Source organism: Podarcis filfolensis (genome assembly GCF_964270895.1).
Source record: "Podarcis filfolensis genome assembly, chromosome: 16".
Classification (NCBI taxonomy): Eukaryota; Metazoa; Chordata; class Lepidosauria; order Squamata; family Lacertidae; genus Podarcis; species Podarcis filfolensis.
Window position 1 is genome coordinate 21,528,057 of NC_139620.1, and position 23,560 is coordinate 21,551,616.

Sequence of the window (23,560 nt, forward strand, 5' to 3'; positions counted from 1 at the left end):
GACTGCTTTATGCTAGAATATACTGTATAGGGTTATAATTTTAATGGGTCCAGATTTGAGTATAGCTAATGACCTCTGAAAAGCTGAGAAATAGCAGAATGCTTGGATGAGTGTTGCTATCAGAAAAACTTTCTTTTGCTGTTTTGACTGGAACTCTGGCATCTCCCAGTCCTAACAGGTCACCCAAAATTCCCAGCTATGCAGAGGGGAAAAACAGAAACTCAAAACTGGGAAGGAGCCAGAGTTCAGTGTAGCCATTCCTAACTGTGTCTTGCAGACATTTTGGACTGCGACCCTCATTGACTTCAGCCAACATAGCCTGATGGTTAGAGATAATGGGCCGTCCAGCAAATACCTGGCGGGCCCTGGGCTCCCTGCCCCTGCTCTAAACCTTGCGCTATGCTGGATCCCTAGAATTTGTAGGGTTTGTAGGGTTCTGAGAACCCTGGGGAGCAGCTCTTAATCTAAGTAGATAATACAGGGCATGGGCAGTCAGATGCTGTTGGAGTCACAGCTCACATCAGCCCCAGTCAGTGTTCAGGGTTGATGGAAGATGAATTTCACCAACATCTGGAGGAGCACCAAAACAGCTCAGCCAACCTGGTGCTCTTCAGATGTTCGGGAATGTTAACTCCCATGAGCTGCAGCTAGCACAGCTGTTCTGGCTGGGGCTGATGGGAGTTGTAGCCCATAAACATCTGGAGGGTACCCGGTTGACAAAGGCTGAGCTAGATTGCCCAGTGGTTTGACTCTCTGCAAGGTAGACCTGCACAAGTCAAACCGGATCTCTGCCTGTGTGCTCCTCTCACAAAGCTTAATACTTTTACCTCCCACTGTCGGCTTAAGGTCCCCGCAATCACTCAGTGTTGCCTGAATCGTAAGCTGCTACGTAGGGTTAGACTGTGTATAGAGTTCACTCTTCTATTCCAGCGTCTCCTTCATCACCAGAACACCTGCCGGCCACGCCTGCCGAATCCCCAGCACAGCGGTTTGAGGCAAGGATAGAAGATGGCAAATTGTACTACGATAAAAGATGGTAAGGCTCGGTGTGGGGAGTGGGGTCTGTTCTGATGTCATGGCCTTCTGAGCTTTAGAAATGGTCAGGATCAAAGGATAGAAAGGGCCAAAGAAGGAGCAATTTCATGGAGGAACCTCCAGGAGCCCTACCCCTCCTACGTACAGTGTTGGAAGGGTTGTATCACAGTGGTCAGAGCATCTGTTGTGGCTTCAGAAGGTCCCAGGTCCAGTCTCCAACATCTCCAAGTGGGATGGGAGATTCTCCTGTCCAAAACCCTGGAGAACCACTGGCGTGACTTGGTGTAAACCAGGCATAGGCAAACTCGGCCCTCCAGATGTTTTGGGACTACAACTCCCATCATCCCTAGCTAACAGGACCAGTGGTCAGGAGTGACGCCTATGCTTAGTGTAAGTCAACTGCCTAGGTTTCTTTCAGGGTGAAGTGGAAAATGGCCTCTCAGAAATTCTCCATCCTATTTGCACGTGGTGAAATTTGGAGGGGAAAGGAGTGGAATTCTTCAATAGTTTTGAGGTGCCCCCCCAAAAAGAGAGTTCTCACCTGAAAAAAAAATGACTTTGCTAACATGGAATTAAGCTCAGTTGTTGGTTCATACTCAATGCAGTGTTGACTGGGGCCTCTTGAGACTGGTAGGCTGGAAGGCAGGGAGACCAACAGTAGGTGGCGCCAGAGTCAATAATAGGGCAGAGCTGACTAATTCTGGTTTTCTTCCCATCCTCCTTGCTCAGTTCTACAAGGTTTCACTTCCACAATATTAAAACTAAATATTATTAAGGCAGGATGAACAACTGAGCTACTTCATTCACAGTCTGAAGAGGTCGGGGTGGGGCATATAATTGAATATTATTTTTTTGGTGGGGGTGGGAATTCTCCCAGCACTTCAAGAAGACTTGTAAAGAATTATCAGGAAATGTTTTTCCAGATAATGGTTGGCCTAGCCCTAAGACATGTAAAGGCTTTAAACTTCTACCAGGGGGTACTGCACTCCTCTGCATCTCTCATCTTACTCCCCCTTTCCCTCTCACCTGCTTCCAACAAGCAGGTTTTTTTTTCTTTTTCTGTTTTTTTCTGGCCACAGTGCTTAATAACCAGAAGGTGTAGGGTAGATCTGATTCTTTGCATTACCCAATCAGTGACTGGAGTGCATTGCAGTCTTATGTGCCTTTAGTCAGGCCATCAAAGGCCATGAAACCTTTCCAACAAGGGTAGGGAACCTTTCTGCAGCCCAAGGGCCACATTCACATCTGGACAACCTCCCGAGGGCAACACGCAGAAGTTGGGGCCAGAGGCAAAAATGGACTGAGCGATTAATGTAAATTTTATCTCTGTACAGTAGGCTAGTTTCTATACTTGCACACCCCTCTTTATCCTCCATTCAGACAGGAGTAATCATATTCTGCTGTTCCTCCAGCAGCACCAATGCTTCTCTGAATACCAGTTGCTGGAAACCGCAAGAGAGGAGAGTATTCTTGTGCTTGAGTCCTGCTCGTGCGTTTCTCACAGACATAGTCGGCCACTGTGAGACTAGGATGCTGGTCTAGGTAGGCCACCAGCCTGTTCCAGTAGCCAGGCTATTCCTGTGTTTTTATAGGCAGCTCAGTGGTAGAACAACATGGCAGCCATATCCTCATAGCATAGCAGTCAGCAGCTTCTAACCCTGATGGTTATGTTCTTCCACTTTTGGAGGCAGTAATGTGTCTGAATACCAGTTGCTGGAAATTGCCGGAGGGGAGAATCGCTCTTGTACTCGGATCCTGTTTGTGGGCTTCCCGTAGGGGCAAGTCGTCGTGAGAGCAGTATGCTGGACTATATTGGCCATTGGCCTGATCCAGCAGGCTCTCATGTTCTTAAAAAAAATTTTTTTTTAATCCCCTTACATTTAATAATAATATCTAACAATAAAATGCAAAAGCGTAATCCCAATAGCATCCAACAGTAACATACCTCTGTAGTTGAATCCTGGCCCCAACGAAAGCTCCACTCTGGTAGTCTCTAGGCCCAGGTATAGACAAACTCGGCCCTTCAGATGTTTTGGGACTACAATTCCTATCATCCCTGACCACTGGTCCTGCTAGCTAAGGATGATGGGATTTGTAGTCCCAAAACATCTGGAGGGCCAAGTTTGCCTTTGTCTGCTCTAGGCAGCCTGCTTTTCCAGATTTGCAGTAAGGTGGTCCCTGTCGCCTTGAACAATAGCAGCAGCTGTTGTAGCTGGAGTTGGTTGGGGCCCTGCCCTTCCAGGTTTGGTGGAAACAGGTCAGCCATGCAAGTTTCACAGGGACTCGCAGCAAGAGGCATTTGTTGCAATTCCAGGATGTGTTCAGGCCAGTGAAAACACCCAGGCTGTAAAACAGGGCCAGCGAGGTGTGTAGCTTGGCAAGAGTTCAAGGGACAAATGGAAGGGGGGCTGCAATCAGACTCAAGCTTCATGCTTACTGAACAGCACTTCAAGTGCCGCTTAACTCCAAGAGTAACAGCACTGCCAAGTGAACACATAAGACAGGTTGCAATGAGAGTTTGTACATTGCCAAATCTGGTCTTGCCCCAGTGATGGCAGGCACCTCGATTCCACCCTCCCAGAAAGCTGTCAACAAAGTAGGGGGGCATTGGCCGTCTTTGGGATTTCTAACGTGCTGCCCTCCAGATGTTACTATCGTTTATTCATTAATTGTCTTTAAAGAATCTTCTCAGGGAGATTTACATATAAGATAGCTTGGAAACAGCAAAAGCAAGGATAAAACTGAGTAGACTCCCTGGTAAAAGGCCTATTTATCCAGCTGGGAAAAGACCTTCAGTTGCTTCTGCAAAATGCAGGCAGTGGGCAACCACATAGGAAGCCCAGCTCCCGAGTTACTGCAGAGTTATTCAGACTGCAGTTCCCATCATTCCTGGCCATTGGCCTGTGCTGGCTGGGTCTGATGGGAGTCCAGCAGCATCTGGAATCATCACATTGGAAGGCATCTAAAATGATCACCAATCCACTAACACAAGGGTGGCCAACTCCCGAGAGACTGCGATCTACTTTCAGAATTAAAATCTGGCAGTGAGCTACCCCCGTTTTTTAGGGTTTCAGGTCAAAGTTACAACAGAAGTTCTGGAACACTACATTTCCCTCCAAAAAATCTTTATTGAAACTTCACATATATAGATAATAACCAAAATTCCCAATGATTCCCTCACATAAAATATAATATCTAAAGTACAACAGCTGCATAATTATACACTTAATTATAAAACCCACCACCCACCCTCTACTTACCTCCACAGCAATTCAACTTCTTTATATTTCTTTCTACCTCTTTTTCCTTGCATTCTATAATAAATTATTTTTGTTAAAGTCAGATTTTTCCTTCTTTCTTTATTGGTTTTGTTATTGCTTACATTTTTCATTCTAAGCCTATTAGCATGTCATTTTTAGAACAATATTTTGACATATAATCTTCGAAATACTTCCGCTCCATTCTTAACTTTTTAACACCAACAAAGGGAGAGTAGATTTGTAAATTAAGTGAGTGTATAGACTTGGAACACTACATCTTTTATTCTCATTCTCAGAAGCATTTTTGCCACAAGGTGGCAGAATGAGATCAGAAATTATTTTCCGTGAGAGGAGGCTGGGGGGAAATGGTTTGCTTGTTTTTAGCAGTAATGTGCCTTTTAGAGACCACCCCTTGATGTAAGAATTCAGATTGGTCTGCAGAATATAGCAGGGCTCCCAAATATAGCAGCAGCTCCCAAATATTTCATTGAGCTCATCCAACAATAGACATAGGGTAGCCTTGGGAACATATTACTAACCACCCCCTATCCTGGAAATGTAACCCTTCCCTCCCCACTTGACTAATTGTTGGCCTGGTGAGTCCCTTGCAAATCTCCATAGACCTGCTGTGCCAATCCTGTTTTTTCCTAATTGGATCTCTTCTCTGAAAAGCATTGTCCATTGAAGTAAATGTACCTCCAAGAATGGAGGAAGAGGATCTGATTTCTGATAATGTCTGGCTCCTGTAAATTGCAGTGTTTTTTACACCAAGCCTTATGACCCCTTGATTCTTAGTCATATCTTAAGAATGGCATTCTCTCTGGCCTCAAATGGCCCCCATCACTATTTCACCACAATACTCTAGGAAGCTTTGGACCTTTTTCTGGGACAGCATCCCTCTGAGCCACACAGAAAGCCATTTTTTTTAAATTGCAGGGATGTTCTGAAGTGCTTTGTGGGTGCCAAGGAAGTCTGGTGTTGGAAGGCGAGGGGAAGTATCAAAAAACCCCAGATTTAGGTGCATCTGAAGCAGTTCTTTAGATTTTAGCTAGCCAGTTTGCTCAAAGTAAGTCCTATTGAAAAAGGATAGCGCTGGGTTTGTTTATTGGGAATTTTTCATTAGAGGGGAAAAATACTCCTATACAAGACTCAAAATATGCAACAGGAACAAGTAAAACATAAGAAAAGAAACTACAAAGGAATAATACAGAAAAATAAATAAAATTGAATCTTAATAGTGAAGCTATGCATATTGAAATCACAGAGCTAGAGAAATAATATATTCTGAGAAGGCCATCTATTGCCAAATCCCAAAAGATGCCAGTAGCAAGGGGGAAAGAAATGTAGATGGAGGACACATTTTGAGATGGTTGTGGCCACAAATGCTTAGGTAATAAATAATACCAAAAGGTTTTCTCTTGTTCAGGAGGTTGAATCCCCTCTCCGCCAGTTGTTAAATATATAACAAGCGGGTGCCAAACAGAAAGAAACATAACTTTTGCTCTATTTATTTGACTCACAGCTGTTAATTTTTCTGACAGTGCAAGTGGGGAGGGTTTCTGCTGTTATATTTAAGACCTTTAAAAAAAGAAGTGACATCATAACTGAAGGTGCCCAAAACAGTAATTTTTGAGGGAGGAAGGAGGGCAGTGTCTAGCTGAACAGATCCACTAGTGCAAGGATTTCCATGAGTACAGTGGAACTTCTGCCCCCCTCCTCTCCCCGTGCCCTCCCAAAATTTGTTTATTGCATTTATAGCTCCCTTCTTCTCCAAGGAGCTCAGGGTGGTATTCATAGTTCTCCTGATTTTATCCTCACAACACCACTATGAAGGCAGGGCTAAGTGTGAGAAAGCGATTGGCCCAAGGTCACACAGTGAGCTTCATGGCTGAGTGGGGATTTGAACCCTGGTATCCCAGAGTCCTAGTCCCACACGCTAACCACTACGCCACACTGGCTCACTTTGCTCTGGAAGGTTGAGGGAACCCTAAACAGGATTTAGGGAAGCCCAGGCAGGTGCGCAAGGAGGAGGGGAGTACCTTTGCACAGCTGAAAGTCCTTTCTCTTGCAGTGCTGTTTAGCTGGATCCCACTCTGCCTAATCCTTTGCAGTGAAATTTAATTAAAACCTCCAGCATTAGCGTACTTGCCATATGGGCGGTTGTCTGAACTCGTCAGCTAATTAGCATTGAAGGGGGTTTCAGTCATCCCAGTCGCATTCCGTATTTTCTCCCATTCGAGACGTGGCTCCTTAAACCGAATAGGCTCATTGCCTGCTCTGTGCTGGAAGCCAGCCTTGATCTTGCTGGAGGAAAGTTTTCTGTGAGATTGCCTGCAGATAGAAGACCCAGCCCACACGCCTTATTTAAGCCGGTTGGTGAATGGGTCCGTACAAGGGGAGGGGCGTAGCTCAGGGGTAGAGCATCTGCTTGGCATGCAGAAGGTCCCTGGTTCAGTCCCCGGCATCTCCAGTTAGGGCTGGGAGGGGCAGCCTGTCTGAAAGCCTGGAAGATAGCTGCTGCCAGTCAGTGTTGACAACATTAATCTAGATGGAGCAGTGGTCTGCCTGAGTGGAAGGCAGCTTTCTACCTACCAGGGGAAAACACGGCATTGTCCAGCAAGAAGCTCAGTGGTGGTGCGGGGAGCGCATGTGGCGCATGTTCATGTGCTCACCAGCCCCCCTGCAAGGTAGGTTTATGGCTAAGGAAAATGCCTGACCACCATGGCTGAACAGGGCATCGAAACGTTGAGTCAAATACCCTCCGCCTCAGCGCACTGGCTTTCCATGCCCCCAGGATGGTATATATGTGTGTCTCGATTTCACCTTGCTGTTAACGGCTTGATTTCCTTCCGAGTGTCACTGTTGGCCCTTTTCCTTCCCCTTTCCTAGCATTCCTATTCCTCAAGATCAACACTGCACTCCCCCACCCTTTGCTGTAAGATTTCTTTTTTGGTTATTGATTGCAATGATGCCTCAGCAGGGTAGTTAATATTTTAAAAATAACTTGTTGGTGTGGGAGGACAACATTTTGAGTGCATATTAAAACCTGTCAAGTGTCAAAATGGAATGAAACGTCAGCTTGAGAATTGAATGCTCCCTTTTTTCTATATTCCTTCTGTCCTCCTTTCTTCCTATCTTTCCTTCCTTCCTCCTGATGGCAAAAGAATGACTGTTTAAAGCTAGGCATAGGCTTCCCTGTGACCTTTTTATTTGCAAAAGTGTGAAAGCAGAGCATATAGCTTTTGCCCTCCACAGATTTGCCTAACCTTCTTTTAAAGCCTCCAACCTGGATGGCTTTAGAAGAGGATTAGGCCAGTTCATGGAGGAGAAAGCTCTCGGTGGCTACTTGCCATGGTGGCTATGCTCTGCCTCTGTGGTTGGAGGCAGAAATGTTTCTGAATATCAGCTGCTGGAAAACGCAGGAGGGGAGAGGGCTCTTGTGCTCGGATCCTGCATGAGGGTTTCTTACAGGCTTCTGATGGTCAGCCACTGTGAGAACAGGATGGCCTGATCCAGCAAACTCTTTGAAATTAAAAAGGTGGCTTGGTGGCTGAAATGCAGACTGTGTGCAGGAACTCAGGTCTGCTTTTTCACCAGCCTGTGTCCCCCCAATTTATAGCAAGAATGCGCTGTTTGCTCTGTGGTAACGTGGCTGCTGGAAATCGTGCGCTATTGTGACATGGTTGGAGAAGAAATAGAATGTAAAAGATGTCCATCAAATGATGAGCGCATAGATGGCGTGTAGGTTTGAGTGATGTATTTTCTCTCCGCCCACACCTTTTCATAACACCAGAATCGGGGGCTAAATGAGATAAGTCTTCATTTTGCACAATTAGCAATTGCATCAGTGGCTTTAAAAAAGCAGGTTGCAGGTGCAAGGGATCCTATTGGGATAGTTGTAGGGGGACTTCAATTCTCTCTCACACACAAACACATGGCACACTGTAGGCCTAGGTCCAGATTGCGGGAGATCTTACATTACATTTAAAATACCGATTCACATTGTTAATCCTGTGACTGACACCTCACCGCATTTTGCCCTCGGACACGACACTAAATAGAACTCTGATGGATTCAGCACAGATGGTGTAAACTATGCAGAGAGGGTCTTTTCAATGGTTTCTGCCCCCTTCCCGCTTTGTAGAATGCTGCCCTCAGGAAGCTCACTTGGCACCTGTGTTAATTGCATTTCAGCACCCAGCAAAGGAGATCCTTTTCCCTCAGGCCTTTTAATAAGTTTTTAAAAGATCTTTTAAACCACTTAATGTATTTTTATTATTTTGCTCCCTATATAAATTGATGGTGGAGTGCGGGGGTGGCAGGTTCAAATTAACTGTTTGACTGATTTCTTTGTTGATTATTAGTCACCTGTTGGTTTGTTATTTCATGTTTTATTGTTCGTGGCCTAGAGGCTGCAGTGTTTGGATCACTGAGAAATTTAATAAAGATTGTTTTTCCCACAGCATGCAATAAACATATGGATTTGGTTTCTGGACAATCCACCATTTTCCCTTTTGAATATGAGGCTCTGCTGAACTCCAGTTTAGGTCCTATATTGAACTCCTGTAGTTTTTCTTGCATATAATTTAAAAAAGAAAGAAAGATATAGCACATACAGACTATCTGATAACCCCAATTTTCCCATTTCTCTCCCCACATCTAGTCTGCATTTATAAGCCCCTTTGCTAATGACTACATTTCATCAGTATTCCCTGCAGTGAAGAGCACACTGGCTGTCATTAAACATTAAAAAGCAGAAGCCATAATAAATTTGAAGCAGGAGAAAGCAGCCGGTATAGTCTGTGGAATGCTGTTGTGTTTATACATTTGAAGAATTCTTGAATGCTAAACCACAGTTTAGAGAGGGGAATGAGTCAACTGCTTTGCTCATAGTTTGCAGACAAAGGGCATTATTGCATTTGCACCACAGTACACTATCAAAAGCTTTTTGTGTTATGGCCAGGTTTGAGCTTGGCAGTCATAATAAGCTGGAGCAAAGTCTTCACCCTGTTGCATCCATTCTGCCTTTCTCCTGAGTTGTTAGTTGTGCCTCTGAATGAGGTAGTCTTACACCCAGAACACTTATAAATTATTAGTATTTATTTATTACCCGCCCCCAGGTTCCCAGGGTGGGCCGCAACAATTTGAAATACAACATTAAAATCAAATGACAATCGCAAAAGTGGGAGAGGCCCCTAAAAATACGAAATCTCAAGTGTCAAGGCATAAATAATAGTTGTTAAGGTCAAAGCAAAATGAGTGGGTTTGTGATGACGGTGGTAACCAATCTGGTGGCCCATAATCCCTGACCATTGACCTTGCTGGCTGGGCATGATGGGAGTTTAGAGTCCAGCAACATTTGCAAGGCACGACATCAACTGTCCCTGGATTAAAATGTTCCTTTTTCAGGAGGCAAATGGCTCATTCTCATTTGCGGGGACAGTGGGGGACAGAGGACACCAGTTGATTTTTGTAAGCTGGGATCTTGGGCTGTCCCAGAGTGTCAAGTAGACTCACAGCTCTTAACTTTTACTTGCAGGTATCACAAAAGCCAGGCTATTTATCTGGAGTCGAAAGAGAACACCAAAATTAGCTGTGTGATCAGTTCCGTGGGAGCCAATGAGGTAAGCTCGGGTCTTCAGTGAGTTTTGCAGGCAGTTGCCAGGTTTGAAGCTCTAAGGGGTTGGCAGTCAATGGGGCTGTGGACCGTGACACAATATTATTAAATTTATTGCCTCTGGCTATGTACACCTCCCCCCCCCCCCGAATTCTGCAAACACTAGTTTGTTACAGGTGCTCGGAATTGCAGCTCCATGGAGTAAACTACAGTTCCCAGAATTCTTTACCGGGCGTCGGCACTGTGCTTTTTTTCCAGTGGCAGGATTTTGGAGCAAAATATTGAATCTTCTGTCTAGTCAATTGCATGGCAGCAATTGGCGGCAGAGCTTCGGGAATTGGAAGTGAGATGCATTTATTAAGCCGAAACTCTTCATCTGACTTTTTTTGTTAACTCTTCCATATATTTTTTAAAACACAATTACTCTTCCGTAACTAAGTGAAGCTCTTTGTCTAGTTCTCCATCCCAGTTTATGTGCCAAGAGCTGACAGCTGATGGATTGAATTTATATCCCACACTTCTTCCCGAAAGAGCCCAGGGTGGCAGACACATCAATAAAACAATTTTAAAACATTCTGAAAACACTTTTAAAAAAACAGTGATTTCGGGGTTGCCGGTAGCAACATCCTTCAGCCATCAAATGTTTTGGTGCAAATAGCAATGTTTTCACCATTTCTGCAGAAAGTCAATGGCAGAGGCAGATACACTTCACCAGGGAGGGGATTTTACAAACATGGTAAAGGTAAAGGTACCCCTGCCCGTACGGGCCAGTCGTGTCTGACTCTAGGGTTGTGTGCCCATCTCACTTAAGAGGCCGGGGGCCAGCGCTGTCCGGAGACACTTCCGGGTCACGTGGCAAGCGTGACAAAGTTGCATCTGGCGAGCCAGCGCAGCACACGGAAACGCCATTTACCTTCCCGCCAGTAAGTGGTCCCTATTTATCTACTTGCACCCGGGGGTGCTTTTGAACTGCTAGGTTGGCAGGCGCTGGGACCGAGCAACGGGAGCGCACCCCGCCGCGGGGATTCGAACCGCCGACCTTTCGATCGGCAAGTCCTAGGCACTGAGGTTTTATCCACAGCGCCACCCGCGTCCATGTTACAAACATGGAGCCACCATCAAAAAGGCCCTGGCAGAGGCCAGTGGTGACCAGGCATCACCTACATGGCCTCTTAGAGACTGTTCCAAACCTTCCTGAACCCCATAAATATAGCTCATTCTTGGCTTGCGCACATCATCTGATCCTCCCTTTGGAAAACTAATTGCCGCATCTTCAGTTAAAACGAGTCAGGGAGACCTTGGTGAATGCATTGGGGGTTTGGTCTAGACCAGGGTTTCCCAAACCTGGGTCTCCAGCTATTGTTGGACTACAGTTCCCATCATCCCTGACCTGCTAGCTAAGGATGATGGGAGTTGTAGTCCAAAAACAGCTGGAAACCCAAGTTTGGGAAACTGTGGTCTAGACCAGGGGATTTTTTTTCAGACCACCTCCTCCCTTGGTTTCCTAAACCCATCCCCATTGCCCTCCTACCCTATAAAAAAGCAGTCAGAATAGTGGTTGGCATAACCCGCTACGGAAGATAATAACACAATAAAATTCAAACCAGTAACAATTAATTGCACAATTAGTCAAAATCCAATTAAAACTATTGAGTTTAATTATTCAGCAAAGTTGATGAACTTGATCCCAGCTTTTCAAAAGTCTAGCAGTCGTTTATACCTCCACTGCCCCTCTGCTGAGTTATTTTATTACTTACTAGATTTCTACTGTGTTTTGTTGTTGTTGTTGTTGTTGTTTAGTCGTTTAGTCGTGTCCGACTCTTTGTGACCCCATGGACCAGAGCACGCCAGGCACTCCTGTCTTCCACTGCCTCCCGCAGTTTGGTCAGATTCATGTTGGTAGCTTCGAGAACACTGTCCAACCATCTTGTCCTCTGTCGTCCCCTTCTCCTTGTGCCCTCAATCTTTCCCAACATCAGGGTCTTTTCCAGGGAGTCTTCTCTTCTCATGAGGTGGCCAAAGTATTGGAGCCTCAGCTTCAGGATCTGTCCTTCCAGTGAGCACTCAGGGCTGATTTCCTTCAGAATGGATACGTTTGATCTTCTTGCAGTCCATGGGACTCTCAAGGGTCTCCTCCAGCACCATAATTCAAAAGCATCAATTCTTCGGCGATCAGCCTTCTTTATGGTCCAGCTTCTACTGTGTACCTTCCTTCAAAGAAGAGTAGGGCAGCCTAAGATTTGAGTTGCAGTTGCTCAGACTGTTTCTGCTTTCCCCTCTACCCAGTTGGTTGCTTGTGTTTTTGTTCTGGAGGTTGGATTTTATTCTCCTTGGCTTGGTTTGCCGTTGACTCCAACACAGCCAGGGAGAAAGACCAACAGGAAATTGTTGGGAAGCACCCGTTTTATGGCTGTGGTGCTCTCTAGATGGACAGTGCCGAGTTAGATGTTCTGATTGACATTTGACAGCCTCCCATGTTCCTATGTAATCCAGCCCTTTAATGAGAACCGTGAGGACTAGACTCTTACTCTCTTTTTTAGAGGAAAGGCTTAGTGTTAGAGCCTCTGATTTGCATGCAGAAGAGCCCATTTTCAATCTCCAGCATCCCCAGGTACGGCTAGCGAAAGAAGGACCCCTGCCCGAAACCTCTGAGAGAGCTGCTGCCAGCCAGTGCAGACGGTCCGGAGCTAAATGAACCAGTGGTCCAACTCTGTATAAAACTCCCCCCTGTGTTCTTAACCAAAGACCAGTGGCCATACTTTCTGGCTCATCCCATATTTCACAAACGGGGCCGAGGAAGCAAAATAATCTTCATCTGTTTACAGTGGTACCTCGGGTTAAGTACTTAATTCGTTCCTGAGGTCCATTCTTAACCTGAAACGGTTCTTAACCTGAAGCACCACTTTAGCTAATGGGGCCTCCTGCAGCCGCCGCGCTGCCGGAGCACAATTTCTGTTCTCATCCTGAAGCAAATTCTTAACCTGAAGCACTATTTCTGGGTTAGCAGAGTCTGTAACCTGAAGCGTATGTAACCTGAAGTGTATGTAACCTGAGGTACCATTGTATCTCAGTTGGTAGAGCATGCGTTCGAGCCCCACATTGGGCGAGAGATTCCTGCATTGCAGGCGGTTGGGTTAGAATAGTCCTCACGGTCTGTTCCAACTCTGAGTCTATGTACCTCAGCAGATTACTGGCAAGGTTGCTATTCACACATGTAAAGGGAAAAGACACAGCAATTCTGTCAAATCTCCTCTTACATTTTTATCTGCCTTTCTCCATACATGTGGGGTAGCTCACGTAGAGCGTGAGATTCTTGATCTCAGTGCCGTGGGTTCAAGCCTCGCATTGGGCACAAAGATTCCTGCATTGCGTGGGGTTGAGCTAGATGACCCTCATGGCCCCTTCCAACTCCACGAAGCTGCATAAAACCCTGCCTCGAGCAAAACATAGGAACTGAAACAAGTGGGCAATTAAAAGGAAAACATTTTGTATGGCTCGCTCTGGCTCGTGAGTTATGGCTGCTATTCAAAGTGTCTCTTTCAATTAATAATGAAACTAGTCACAAAGATGTCATTATGTTCAGTGGGTGATTATTCAAATGAGCGTGCAACGTCGTACCGAGAGATGCATTAGAACATAACCTTAAATCAAATTTAGCAATTTCGCTCTTATTAACATTAACAATAAGCATCTTAATGCGGTTAGGTGCCCGCATAATTGAAATTAAGTCCCAACTCACCCTGTCGCCGGAGACGTGCCCAAACTTGGGGAGAAGGATTCTTCTGGCGCCGGCCACTTTAAGTAGGCGTGACGTATTTCTCAAGTCAGCTTAGGGAAAAGGTGCGTTTTGTCTTTCGTATTTCAGCAGGAAATGAAATAATTGCTGTAAGACCGTTTGAGAGAGGCTGTCGTGCACCTGTTTAGGGTGCAGGATGGCCCCAGGTTCCATCCCCGACACCTCCAACAAGAAAAAGGGAATTTGGGGAGCATAGGAAGCTGCCTTGCACCTAGCTAGAAAACTGGTCGGTGCAGCTTAGTGTTGCCTACACTGACTGGCAGCAGCTCCCCAGGGTTTCAGACAAGGGTCTCTGCCAGCCGTAACCTTCTGCAAACTGTATTACATAGACAGGCCTCTACTACTACTACTACTACTACTACTACTACTACTACTACTGCACCCTTCCTTCACCTTAAGGTCTCAGGATGTGTTCCAACAGCTAATACACGACCTTAAAAAAAGTTAAAACAACATACAATCGCAGAAATAAGATAGGTCCTAAAAATATATACCTCAGGTATCATCAGTGAAGACTCTTATTCTGACAGGTCTCTGGGAAATTACTGGGTTTTTTTAAGGAGAGGGCTTTTAATAGTGCTTTGCTTTTTTATCTGCATTTTAAAAGATTTGTTTTTTATATTTTATTTCTGTTAGTGTTTAATTAGTTTTTAACAATTACCATTTGTATGTTCTTAGCTTTTTGTATTTTACCAATGTTGTTTTAATTTGTGTAAGCCACCTTGAATCCCTGGGAAAAGGTGGGACATAGATAGGATTTATATCTGAGGTCCAACTCCGAGGGCCTTCTGGCGGTTCTCTCCCTGCTAGAAGTGAGGTTGCAGGGAACCAGGCAGAGGGCCTTCTCGGTAGTGGCGCCCGCCCTGTGGAACGCCCTCCCATCAGATGTCAAGGAAATATACAACTAGTCTTTTAGAAGACATCTGAAGGCAGCCCTGTTGAGGGAAGTTTTTAATGTTTGATGTTTGATCGTGGTTTTAATATTCTGCTGGGAGCCGCCCAGAGTAACTGGGACATCCAAGTCAAATGGGCAGTATTTAAATAATAAAATTATTTATAATATAACATAACATAACATAACATAACATAACATAACATAACATAACATAATATAATAATATAATGCTTTGCCAGGGTAAAGAGGTGCAACATGGTTTATTTTTCACCCAACTATTTACTGACGTTTCATTGTTGTTTTTAACTGATGCTTTGCTGATTTTTATCCCAACCCCTTGTGGTTTTTACCACCTTGATATATTTTCACGGAAGCGCGGACTGTATAATCCAACCCAGATGAAAACGCAAAAAGTTGACTTTTCTTTTGTGTGTCCCCCCCCCCCCCCCACCAAAACCTTCGCAGATCTGGGTGAGGAAAACCAGTGACAGCACAAAAATGCGGATCTACCTTGGACAGCTCCAGCGCGGAGCCTTCGTCATCCGGCGGCGGTCGGCTGCGTGACTCTCTGGCCCTGCGCTGTGTTAAAGACAATCAGCTCTTGCAGAGACTTGTGGTTGTTCTTCCTGGGTCTGAACCAGCAGAAGGTCCACCTCCCTCCTCGATCCTTTGGATGCTGCCTGTTTGGCTGCCCACGTTGCTCCTGCTGTCCTCTCTCTCTCTTTCGTGAGCCCACGCCGTGCACCAGAGCCCACCCCACTGCGTTAGTTGAGCTTTCTCATTTCCAAAGACTACTTAAAAGAAGAATGTATGCCTGTGGTCTCAAGTCCATTCCATTCTTGTATATCCTGCAGAAGAGCACACGCGGTGTATCGTTTTTAAAATTATATATATATTTTGCATTGAGAGGCGCAAGCAGGGTAGCCTCGGGGAGACGCAATGGGCAGCCTGCACATCTGAGAGGTGCTGAATGGAGGACAGATCCGACCGCAGTGCCTCTTAAACAGCCGACCCCGTGAACGACGCTGATCGCAGTTAGGCATGCAGGGAAATAGGAGTTTTCCGAGGTCCTTGGGTGTCCTGAACTTCGAATTGCTTTTACTGAAAGTGTGGTTCAGGGGATCGCACTTGATTGCCCCGAAGCTTGAGGGGAGGGGCGGGTGGGGCGGTAGCCATTTGTATATCCCAGCAATGAGCAAACCCAATGTTTTCTTTGTGTTTCCTGTGGAGGGTGAATCAAAGGAACAATTGGACTCTGGGTGGGAGGGAGGTTCTGTGAGCAGCGCTGTGTGGAAACTGCTGGTGACTGTCCTACAAGCTGCTCTCTTTGTTGTTGCAGCAGCTGTGATGATTCTTGGGTGGCGGCTGATGGAGATGGCATGAGCCCTGTATGGACACTTGTGTGTGAGTGAGTGAGAGAAAGAGAACACACATCAGCGAGGCCCTCAGTGTAATCTCAAGGGATAGTAATTCTTGAAACCAGATGGAATGTGCAGTGCCAATCTTTAGAGAGTGCTGTACTGTTTTTATGACCTGGCGGTGGTGGTGAAGTTGCTTGCAAAACACTTTTTATCTCGATACCTGCTGTGTGGTGTCTGCTTTTCTCCCCAGCGCTGTTGGCTGTCCCAGTCCAGCCTATGTTGTGAATTCTGATTGAACCAGGCCTGATCAACCACCTCTTTTAACCCTTGCCCGTTCTTCCTACGCAGCAATTGCATGGGTCCTCAAAGCCCTCCTTTTCACACCTGCGGGGGTCCGGGGTTTTTTGCACGCCTTCCTTATTCAGCCTGAGCCTGCCATGTCTCATTTTCTGTGTGCTGCAGCCAGATGGCAGTCATGCCACAGCAATGAGGTCCGTGTTAGAATCTCCTAATCTGAACCCTGGAGTTGGGGGATTGTGGTCCAGGCAGCCGGCCTTTCTGACATTTCATTTGCCTGCCCGCCTGGCTCCCATCATTGCCAGCAAATATGTGTGCATCGGATTCTGCACCCAGCTATACATCAGTCTCTCTTGCTACAAACACTCTCTTTGAGATATAAAACTCCTCCGTTTTATATCTGTCCTTATCAAAATTGTTGCCTCTTTCACCTTGGCTTCAGAGCCCAGTTCCCCCGAATAAATTGCGTGCGATTGAAATGAAGCAAGGATGTGAAAGTGGTTGGAAATACCTGCTACAGAGCACTGGAAGCTGCCTTCTGCTGCGTCAGGCTCAGTATTGTCTGCACTGACTGGCAGCTGCTCTCCAGAGGCCTTTCCCAGCCGACGCCAAGGATTGAACCTGGGACCTTTTGCATGCCAAGTATGCAACCTGCCTCTGAGCTACAGCCCTTTCTTGACATACTGCGTGGAGAGCAGCCAGAAGCATGCAAGTCTAGACTGCCTTCCCATTTTTTTTGCTGCCTTTTAAATAACTAGTCCATGGTGTGCTTCTTTTAGGCAGTTCTACATCGCCCGATAGCTTCTCAGGGGGAGAACCAGTTGTTGGGAGAAGGCAGGCAGGGTGGAAAAAAATGAGCAGCAGCCTCGATAGCAGAAAAGTGCCTGTAAGCGTTCCGTCTTATTATTCTGGGGTTGGGGGTGCCTGGGACCCCTTAGATGTGGTTGAATTCCCATCACCCCCTGCCAGGATCACCAGCAGTCATGTAACAGCCAAGTAACAACTGGAAGACCACACCTGACCATCCCTGATCTGTCTGCAGGAAGACCCCTCATCCTGTCAGGGCTGGTTCACAGGCTGCCTTGGGAACTTGACCCTAAGAAACAAAAGCAAATGTGCTTGCCGCAGATCTGGGCTGTGCTCTGTTGCTTTTTTCTAAAGGGGTTCTGACCATTTTAGGATTTCGAAAGGCAAAGTTCCAAAAGGGAGCCTTAAAAAAAAAAGTAAAAAATGAGTTTTTTGTTTAGGACGGCTCAATATTCTGTTATGGATTCACATTAGCCTTTCCTCTTGCCAGAAGGATTCTTTGTGTTTTATGAGAGTGGATAGCGTCGCGTTTAGCAGAGCAGGACAGTGGGTGGGAGGGTTTCCTTCAGCCTGGGGCTTGAAATGAGGCGGAATTCATCCTTGATTGCTCACACCAACCCTATTTGGGGTCTTATACGCCGGTGCCAACTTTTATTTATTTAGGGGTGGTTTTTTTACGAGGATGAGTCAAATTCTTATGTGCAGTGAGGATGCAAATCAATAAAAGCATTTTGCCGATTTGCAGTATAAGCATCTTCCAATCACTTGCTTTCTTCCAATATTGTTTGTGGAAATCATTGCCGAGTTGGCAACCTTCTGACAAGCATGGTGTTCGGGGAGAGGAATTGGCAGCAAGGCTGTGTGTTCAGCCCGTCAGAAATCTCTGCCAAGGCAACAAAGCAGGCCTCGAAAGCAATTGTCCCCTGCTGTTCGTCCCTTCCTGCGGAGGTATACTATCCTCTGTTCTATTGCTCGGCCCCGTATGCTCTTCCATCTGTGGGTCGAGGATAACATACAAGAATGTCAGAGAAAGTCTCAGTGTCCATCCTTCGACCTTCACCTGGTGTGACTCAATATCAGGCAGGTCCCTAAGTTCTGAACACGGAGGTTCCTTATAGCTGGGGATGGTAGCCTGCGGTGGTGTAGTGAATAGCACGTCGAACTATGACCAGGATTCAAATCCCCACTCTGTCACAAAGCTCACTGGATGACCTTGGGCCAGTTGCTGCCTCCCAGCCTAACCTACCTCACAGGGTTCTTGTGGGGGTTAATTGAGGAAGGGGAGAGCCATGTATGCCACCTTGAGCTCCTATGGGGAAAAGGTGGGATATAAATGCAATAAATCAAACAGTATAGCCCTCCAGATGTTGGGATCCAGCTCCCATCAGCTCCAGCCAGCATGGCTAATGCTGAAGGACAATGAGAGCTGTGATCCAGCAGTATCTGGAAGGTCACACATTCCCCATCTCTGTGTTTGGCACCATTGGCTGCATTGGCCATTTGACCTATCCTTGTGGAATTTGCTTTATCCTTTCAATATACCACTCTGGGCACACAATAGGCAGTTTCCTATATTACACCAGAGGTTCACAGCTTCTAAGGCTGTGTTAGAAAATCAGATCTATAAGCCAGGCCACGTAGGGCACCTTAAACCAGGATTGCAGCCACCGAAACAAAATACCTAGTTGACATTTTGGGGCCAGATGGCTCAAAGGTCGTATTTTTCAGTGCAACTTTTGTGTTCCTCAAATTAATTCTGGTTGTGCCGATAAAATATAATGGATAGAATTCTACAAGATGCGTTGCCAAGTGAGTGAAAACAGACAAGGTCCAAGGATCTCCAGGCACGCACCTCCAGATGGTAGAGATGTCAGGCGCCATCCTGGTACCCGGGCATCTTCCCTTGGTCACAAGTGGCCGATAGCCTGGTGCAAAACGTGCCTGGTGAATTTCAAATGCTGTTCTAAGCTGCTGGTAAATGTGGCAGCTCAGGTTGCTAACAGCCACGGCCTAAAGCATCTCATGGTCACCAGGTTTCAGAAGGCTGGGGGTAAGTGGTTTAATGCCAGAAGCAGTGTAGAGAGTTGAGAGGCTTTTTGCTTCCAGACCCACGTATCCCAAACGGAGCTGATTATGAATGCTCTGCTGTTTTCGAGGGTTGCGCACCAGCCCTGATGTTTTGAGGATAACATGTTCCCCCTGCAGCCATGATTCTTGCAACAGCTATTAGAGTCTGAGCAAGCTTAACTGATCGGCACAGCAAAAGCGTACAGAGTGCAATTGCTCCGAGATCAGCACAAAACACTGCCGACAAGGTCTGTTTTAGCCGGGGCTGGTTCCGGAGAAGTTGAAAACTGCTGCAGGAGCAAAGTTTCGCAAGCCCCCCATCTTGATGGATCTCTTTAGTGCTGTGTCGTGCGCATGGAATTCAGAGCTACGCACATCTCCCCACCCCTTAATCCACAATTCCCTGCAGTTCGCGGTCAGGGCTCCAGGCCGTACACCCTCTGAGCACACAGGTTTGCTTCACCGCCACCTCTCTCGCAAAAGGATAATCCTCTGTGGTTTTATCGCCGCAGAGCGCCAAACAACCTTGCAGAAATTGGCATGGAATTTCCTTGCGCCATCTCTCCAATCCTCTTCTCGCTGGAGGACGGGAAAAGCTAATTTAATCAACCAGCCGTTGAAAAAGGACTTGCCACAGGCGAAAGGGTTTTTGCATGTCGGGAATAATTTGAAGGCTCCTTAGGACAGCCTAACTAGGGAGTGGAAGGTGTTAGGAGAGAGTGGAAGGATGGCCAAACCTGTTGATTTGGGTATCTCTCAGTTCCTCATTTTTTTCAACTTCTAAAAAACGTTACTGAATTCCATTCATACCCCGCCCTTCCTCCTCAAGGAGACCAGGGTGGCAAACAGACACACAACTTAAAAACAAAATGAAAAAAAATTCCAAAACAGGTTAAAACAATTTAAAAGCAGTTACAATGACAAACATCTAGAAGCAGTTGCAGTTGAAAACCTTCTAAGAGTGGTTAAAAACATTTGTTTCCATCTGATGATCTTGGGCTTCCCAGGAGAGTTATTCTTCAGCCACCGAATTCAGCTGGGTAAACAAATGTTTTCAAATTCCTCCTGAAGGTTAACAGTGGAGACAGGCGCAGCTGCCTAGGGATAGCATTCCACAACTGGGGAGCCATCACTGGAAAGGACCTGTCATGCGTCAGTCACAACTGGACAGATTTTTCCGTTCTTGAGTTTGATTTTCCATATTTCCATATCACTTTGCTTTCGGTTTATTTGGTTAGATCCAATAAATTCTTCAGCATTCTTGTACAATTTTCTCCTGGTGTACACATTTTTGTACACAACCTTGCCTGATATACACGTCTGGCAAAGCAGTTTCCCCCAATATGATGCATTTTAGTTGTCTCCTCCCCCCCACTAATATATGGACATGTTATCCAACAATACACTTTTTTTGCACACTTTACTTGGCTGGAGGAGAGTGCATTACAAAATTCGGAGAAGTGAATGTTTCAAAGGACGGCTGTGTTGTTTCAGAAAGTGCAAGTTAGGTAAACTGCCTTTAGATGCAAACTAAGAACATAAGAGTAAAAGATGTTTGTGTGTGCGCATGTATCTTTCATACACACACACAAACACAAACACATACACAACATTTCATAATTGCTTTGTGTTGTTGTTGTTGTTGTTGTTTAGTCGTTTAGTCGTGTCCGACTCTTCGTGACCCCATGGACCAGAGCACGCCAGGCACTTCTGTCTTCCACTGCCTCCCACAGTTTGGTCAGACTCATGTTTGTAGCTTCGAAGACACTATCCAACCATCTCGTCCTCTGTCGTCCCCTTCTCCTTGTGCCCTCCATCTTTCCCAACATCAGGGTCTTTTCCAGGGAGTCTTCTCTTCTCATGAGGTGGCCAAAGTATTGGAGCCTCAGCTTCAGGATCTGTCCTTCCAGTGAGCACTCAGGGCTGATTTCCTTAAGAATGGATAGGTTTGATCTTCTTGTAGTCCATGGGACTCTCAAGAGTCTCCTCCAGCACCATAATTCAAAAGCATCAATTCTTCGACGATCAGCCTTCTTTATGGTCCAGTTCTCACTTCCATACATCACTACTGGGAAAACCATAGCTTTTACTATACGGACCTTTGTTGGCAAGGTGATGTCTCTACTTTTTAAGATGCTGTCTAGGTTGGTCATTGCTTTCCTCCCAAGAAGCAGGCGTCTCTTAATTTCGTGGCTGCTGTCACCATCTGCACTGATCATGGAGCCCAAGAAAGTAAAATCTCTCACTGCCTCCATTTCTTCTCCTTCTATTTGCCAGGAGGTGATGGGACCAGTGGCCATGATCTTCGTTTTTTTGATGTTGAGCTTCAGACCATATTTTGCCCTCTCCTCTTTTACCCTCAATAAAAGGTTCTTTAATTCCTAAATTGCTTTGTAGTGAATCACAAAATGGCAATCAAGTACAGAGTGCAATATATTAACAAACACATACAAACCTATTGAAATACACCAATCAGTAACACAAACAGATACATCCCTCAAGACCAAAAATCCCGGTCAATTCATTATGTGCAATGAAGACAGCTGACCAGATTAAAAACAAGCGGCAGCCTGGGAATTAAAATAAAAATTATAATCTCTCTTATGTCTTACCTGGGGCAGCAGGACCCTGCCTGCTTGCCTGCCTGCCTCACACCCAACAGTGTGTTTTTTACTTGCACCCTGGTGCTTCCAGGTTCACACTGACATGGTTTTCGTGATACTGTAAACAAAATGTCATGTTGATTCCCTTGAAAGCACAGAAATGCATGCGGGCAAAATGAACACATCCCATTTGCCTCTTTAATGGGTGCTTGTCCTTCGTCTGTTTTTGTCTTGGGGAGGGGGTTGCCTCTGGCACCCCAACTTTATTTCTGCCTCCTCTAAAGCCTGTTAATGTCCCCCAGGAAATATCTCCCCCCACCCTACTTTGTGTTGAAGTACAGTGGTACCTCAGGTTACAGACGCTTCAGGTTGCAGACCCCGCTAACCCAGAAATAGTACCTCAGGTTAAGAACTTTGCTTCAGGATGAGAACAGAAATCGTAGTCTGGCGGCACTGCGGCAGCAGGAGGCTCCATTTGCTAAAGTGGTACCTCAGGTGAAAAACAGATTCAGGCTAAGAACAGACCTCCAGAACAAATTTAAGTTCTTAACCTGAGGTACCACTGTACAGAGCTCAGATCCTTTTGATTTAGAATTGGGCACTTTCCCCAACCTGTACAGTTGCACACGTGCCGTTTAATAAAGATTTACATACCCTCGAACACTTTTCTGATGAAAGTAGGAATGTCCTACTCCATCATAATAATAATTTTATCATTTATACCCTGTCCCTCTGACTGGGTTGCCCCAGCCACTCCGGGTGGCTTCCAATAAATATAAAAACATAATAAAACATTAAAAAAACAACCCACTTCCCTATACAGGGCTGCCTCCAGACATCTCCTAAAGCAGGGGTCTGCAACCTTTAAGACAAAAAGAGCCACTTGTACCCGTTTCCGAAGGAAAAAAAACTGGGAGCCGCAAAACTCGTCATTATAAAAATAACTTTTTTGTCACTTTTTTATTATTTCTTTGTTTGACCCCTCAGAATTACTCCTCCTCACAGAAATAAACGTTAAATTAACAAGTTACCTTTTTTTGTGTGTGTGTTCTTCACTCCCCTTCAAAACAGTGACCAGCGTACATGCCCCCTTTCAATGCAGTGACCAGCGTACATGCCCCTTACAATGTAGTGGGCGGGCGGGCGGGAAGGTGACGTTGGGACTAACGCACGCACTGCCCCCATGCGACGTCACAGCCAGTACAGCGCCCGCCACAGTGGAGAGTGTCGGGGTGCACAATGCGCCTCCTCCCCTTGCTAGTATCCGCCCCGGAGCTGCGGCAAAGGTGTACAAGAGCCACATGCGGCTCCGGAGCCGCGGGTTGCAGACCCCTGTCCTAAAGGTTGTCTAGTTACTTATCTCCTTGGTTTGGGGGTCACATTAACTCCATACCCTCCAACATTTCTCCACTGAAAATAGGTATGTCCTAAGGTAAAGTGGGACATTCCAGGATCAAATCAGAAACCAGGACAGCTTCTGTAAATTCAGGACTTCCTGGAAAATAGGGACACTTCGTATGACCCTTCTGCAGCTACAACTGCAGTTATAGGAAAGTTTTTAATGTTTGATGTTTTGATTTGCTGGAAGCTGCCCAGAGTGGCTTGGGCAACCCAGTCAGATGGGCAGCATTTATTTTATTTATTTATTTATTTACTTACTTACTTACTTACAAACACACATACCCCGCATCATGCTGGGAATGATTTATTTTATTTCATAAAATTTATGCATTGCTTGTTTGCGAAATTGAAAAACAAGATAAAACAAGAAATTTATCAATGAGGAAAAATAATTAAGACTTTTAAAAAGTGGACCAAAAAC

The 23,560-nt window shown here is 45.7% G+C and overlaps 1 protein-coding gene and 1 long non-coding RNA gene across 3 annotated transcripts in view; one reads left to right on the forward strand and one right to left on the reverse strand.

Annotated features, from left to right (window-relative positions):
• SUDS3 (SDS3 homolog, SIN3A corepressor complex component) overlaps positions 1–16,181 on the forward strand; it is a 29,628-nt gene extending 13,447 nt beyond the window's left edge. Inside the window, exons 10-12 of one of the 2 annotated variants that reach the window (XM_083590483.1) lie at positions 949–1,036; positions 9,835–9,919; positions 15,069–16,181. In XM_083590483.1, the coding sequence (XP_083446609.1) occupies positions 949–1,036; positions 9,835–9,919; positions 15,069–15,167 (272 nt within the window). In that variant the 3' untranslated portion in view covers positions 15,168–16,181. Of the gene's footprint in view, positions 1–930; positions 1,037–9,834; positions 9,920–15,068 lie in introns of both variants that reach the window. The other variant, XM_083590482.1, reaches the window with a different exon arrangement.
• Positions 12,228–23,560, reverse strand: part of LOC310751517 — a 135,861-nt gene continuing 124,528 nt past the window's right edge. Inside the window, exon 2 of the long non-coding RNA XR_014542584.1 lies at positions 12,228–12,893. This is a non-coding gene — a long non-coding RNA (uncharacterized lncRNA). The remainder of the gene's footprint in view (positions 12,894–23,560) is intronic.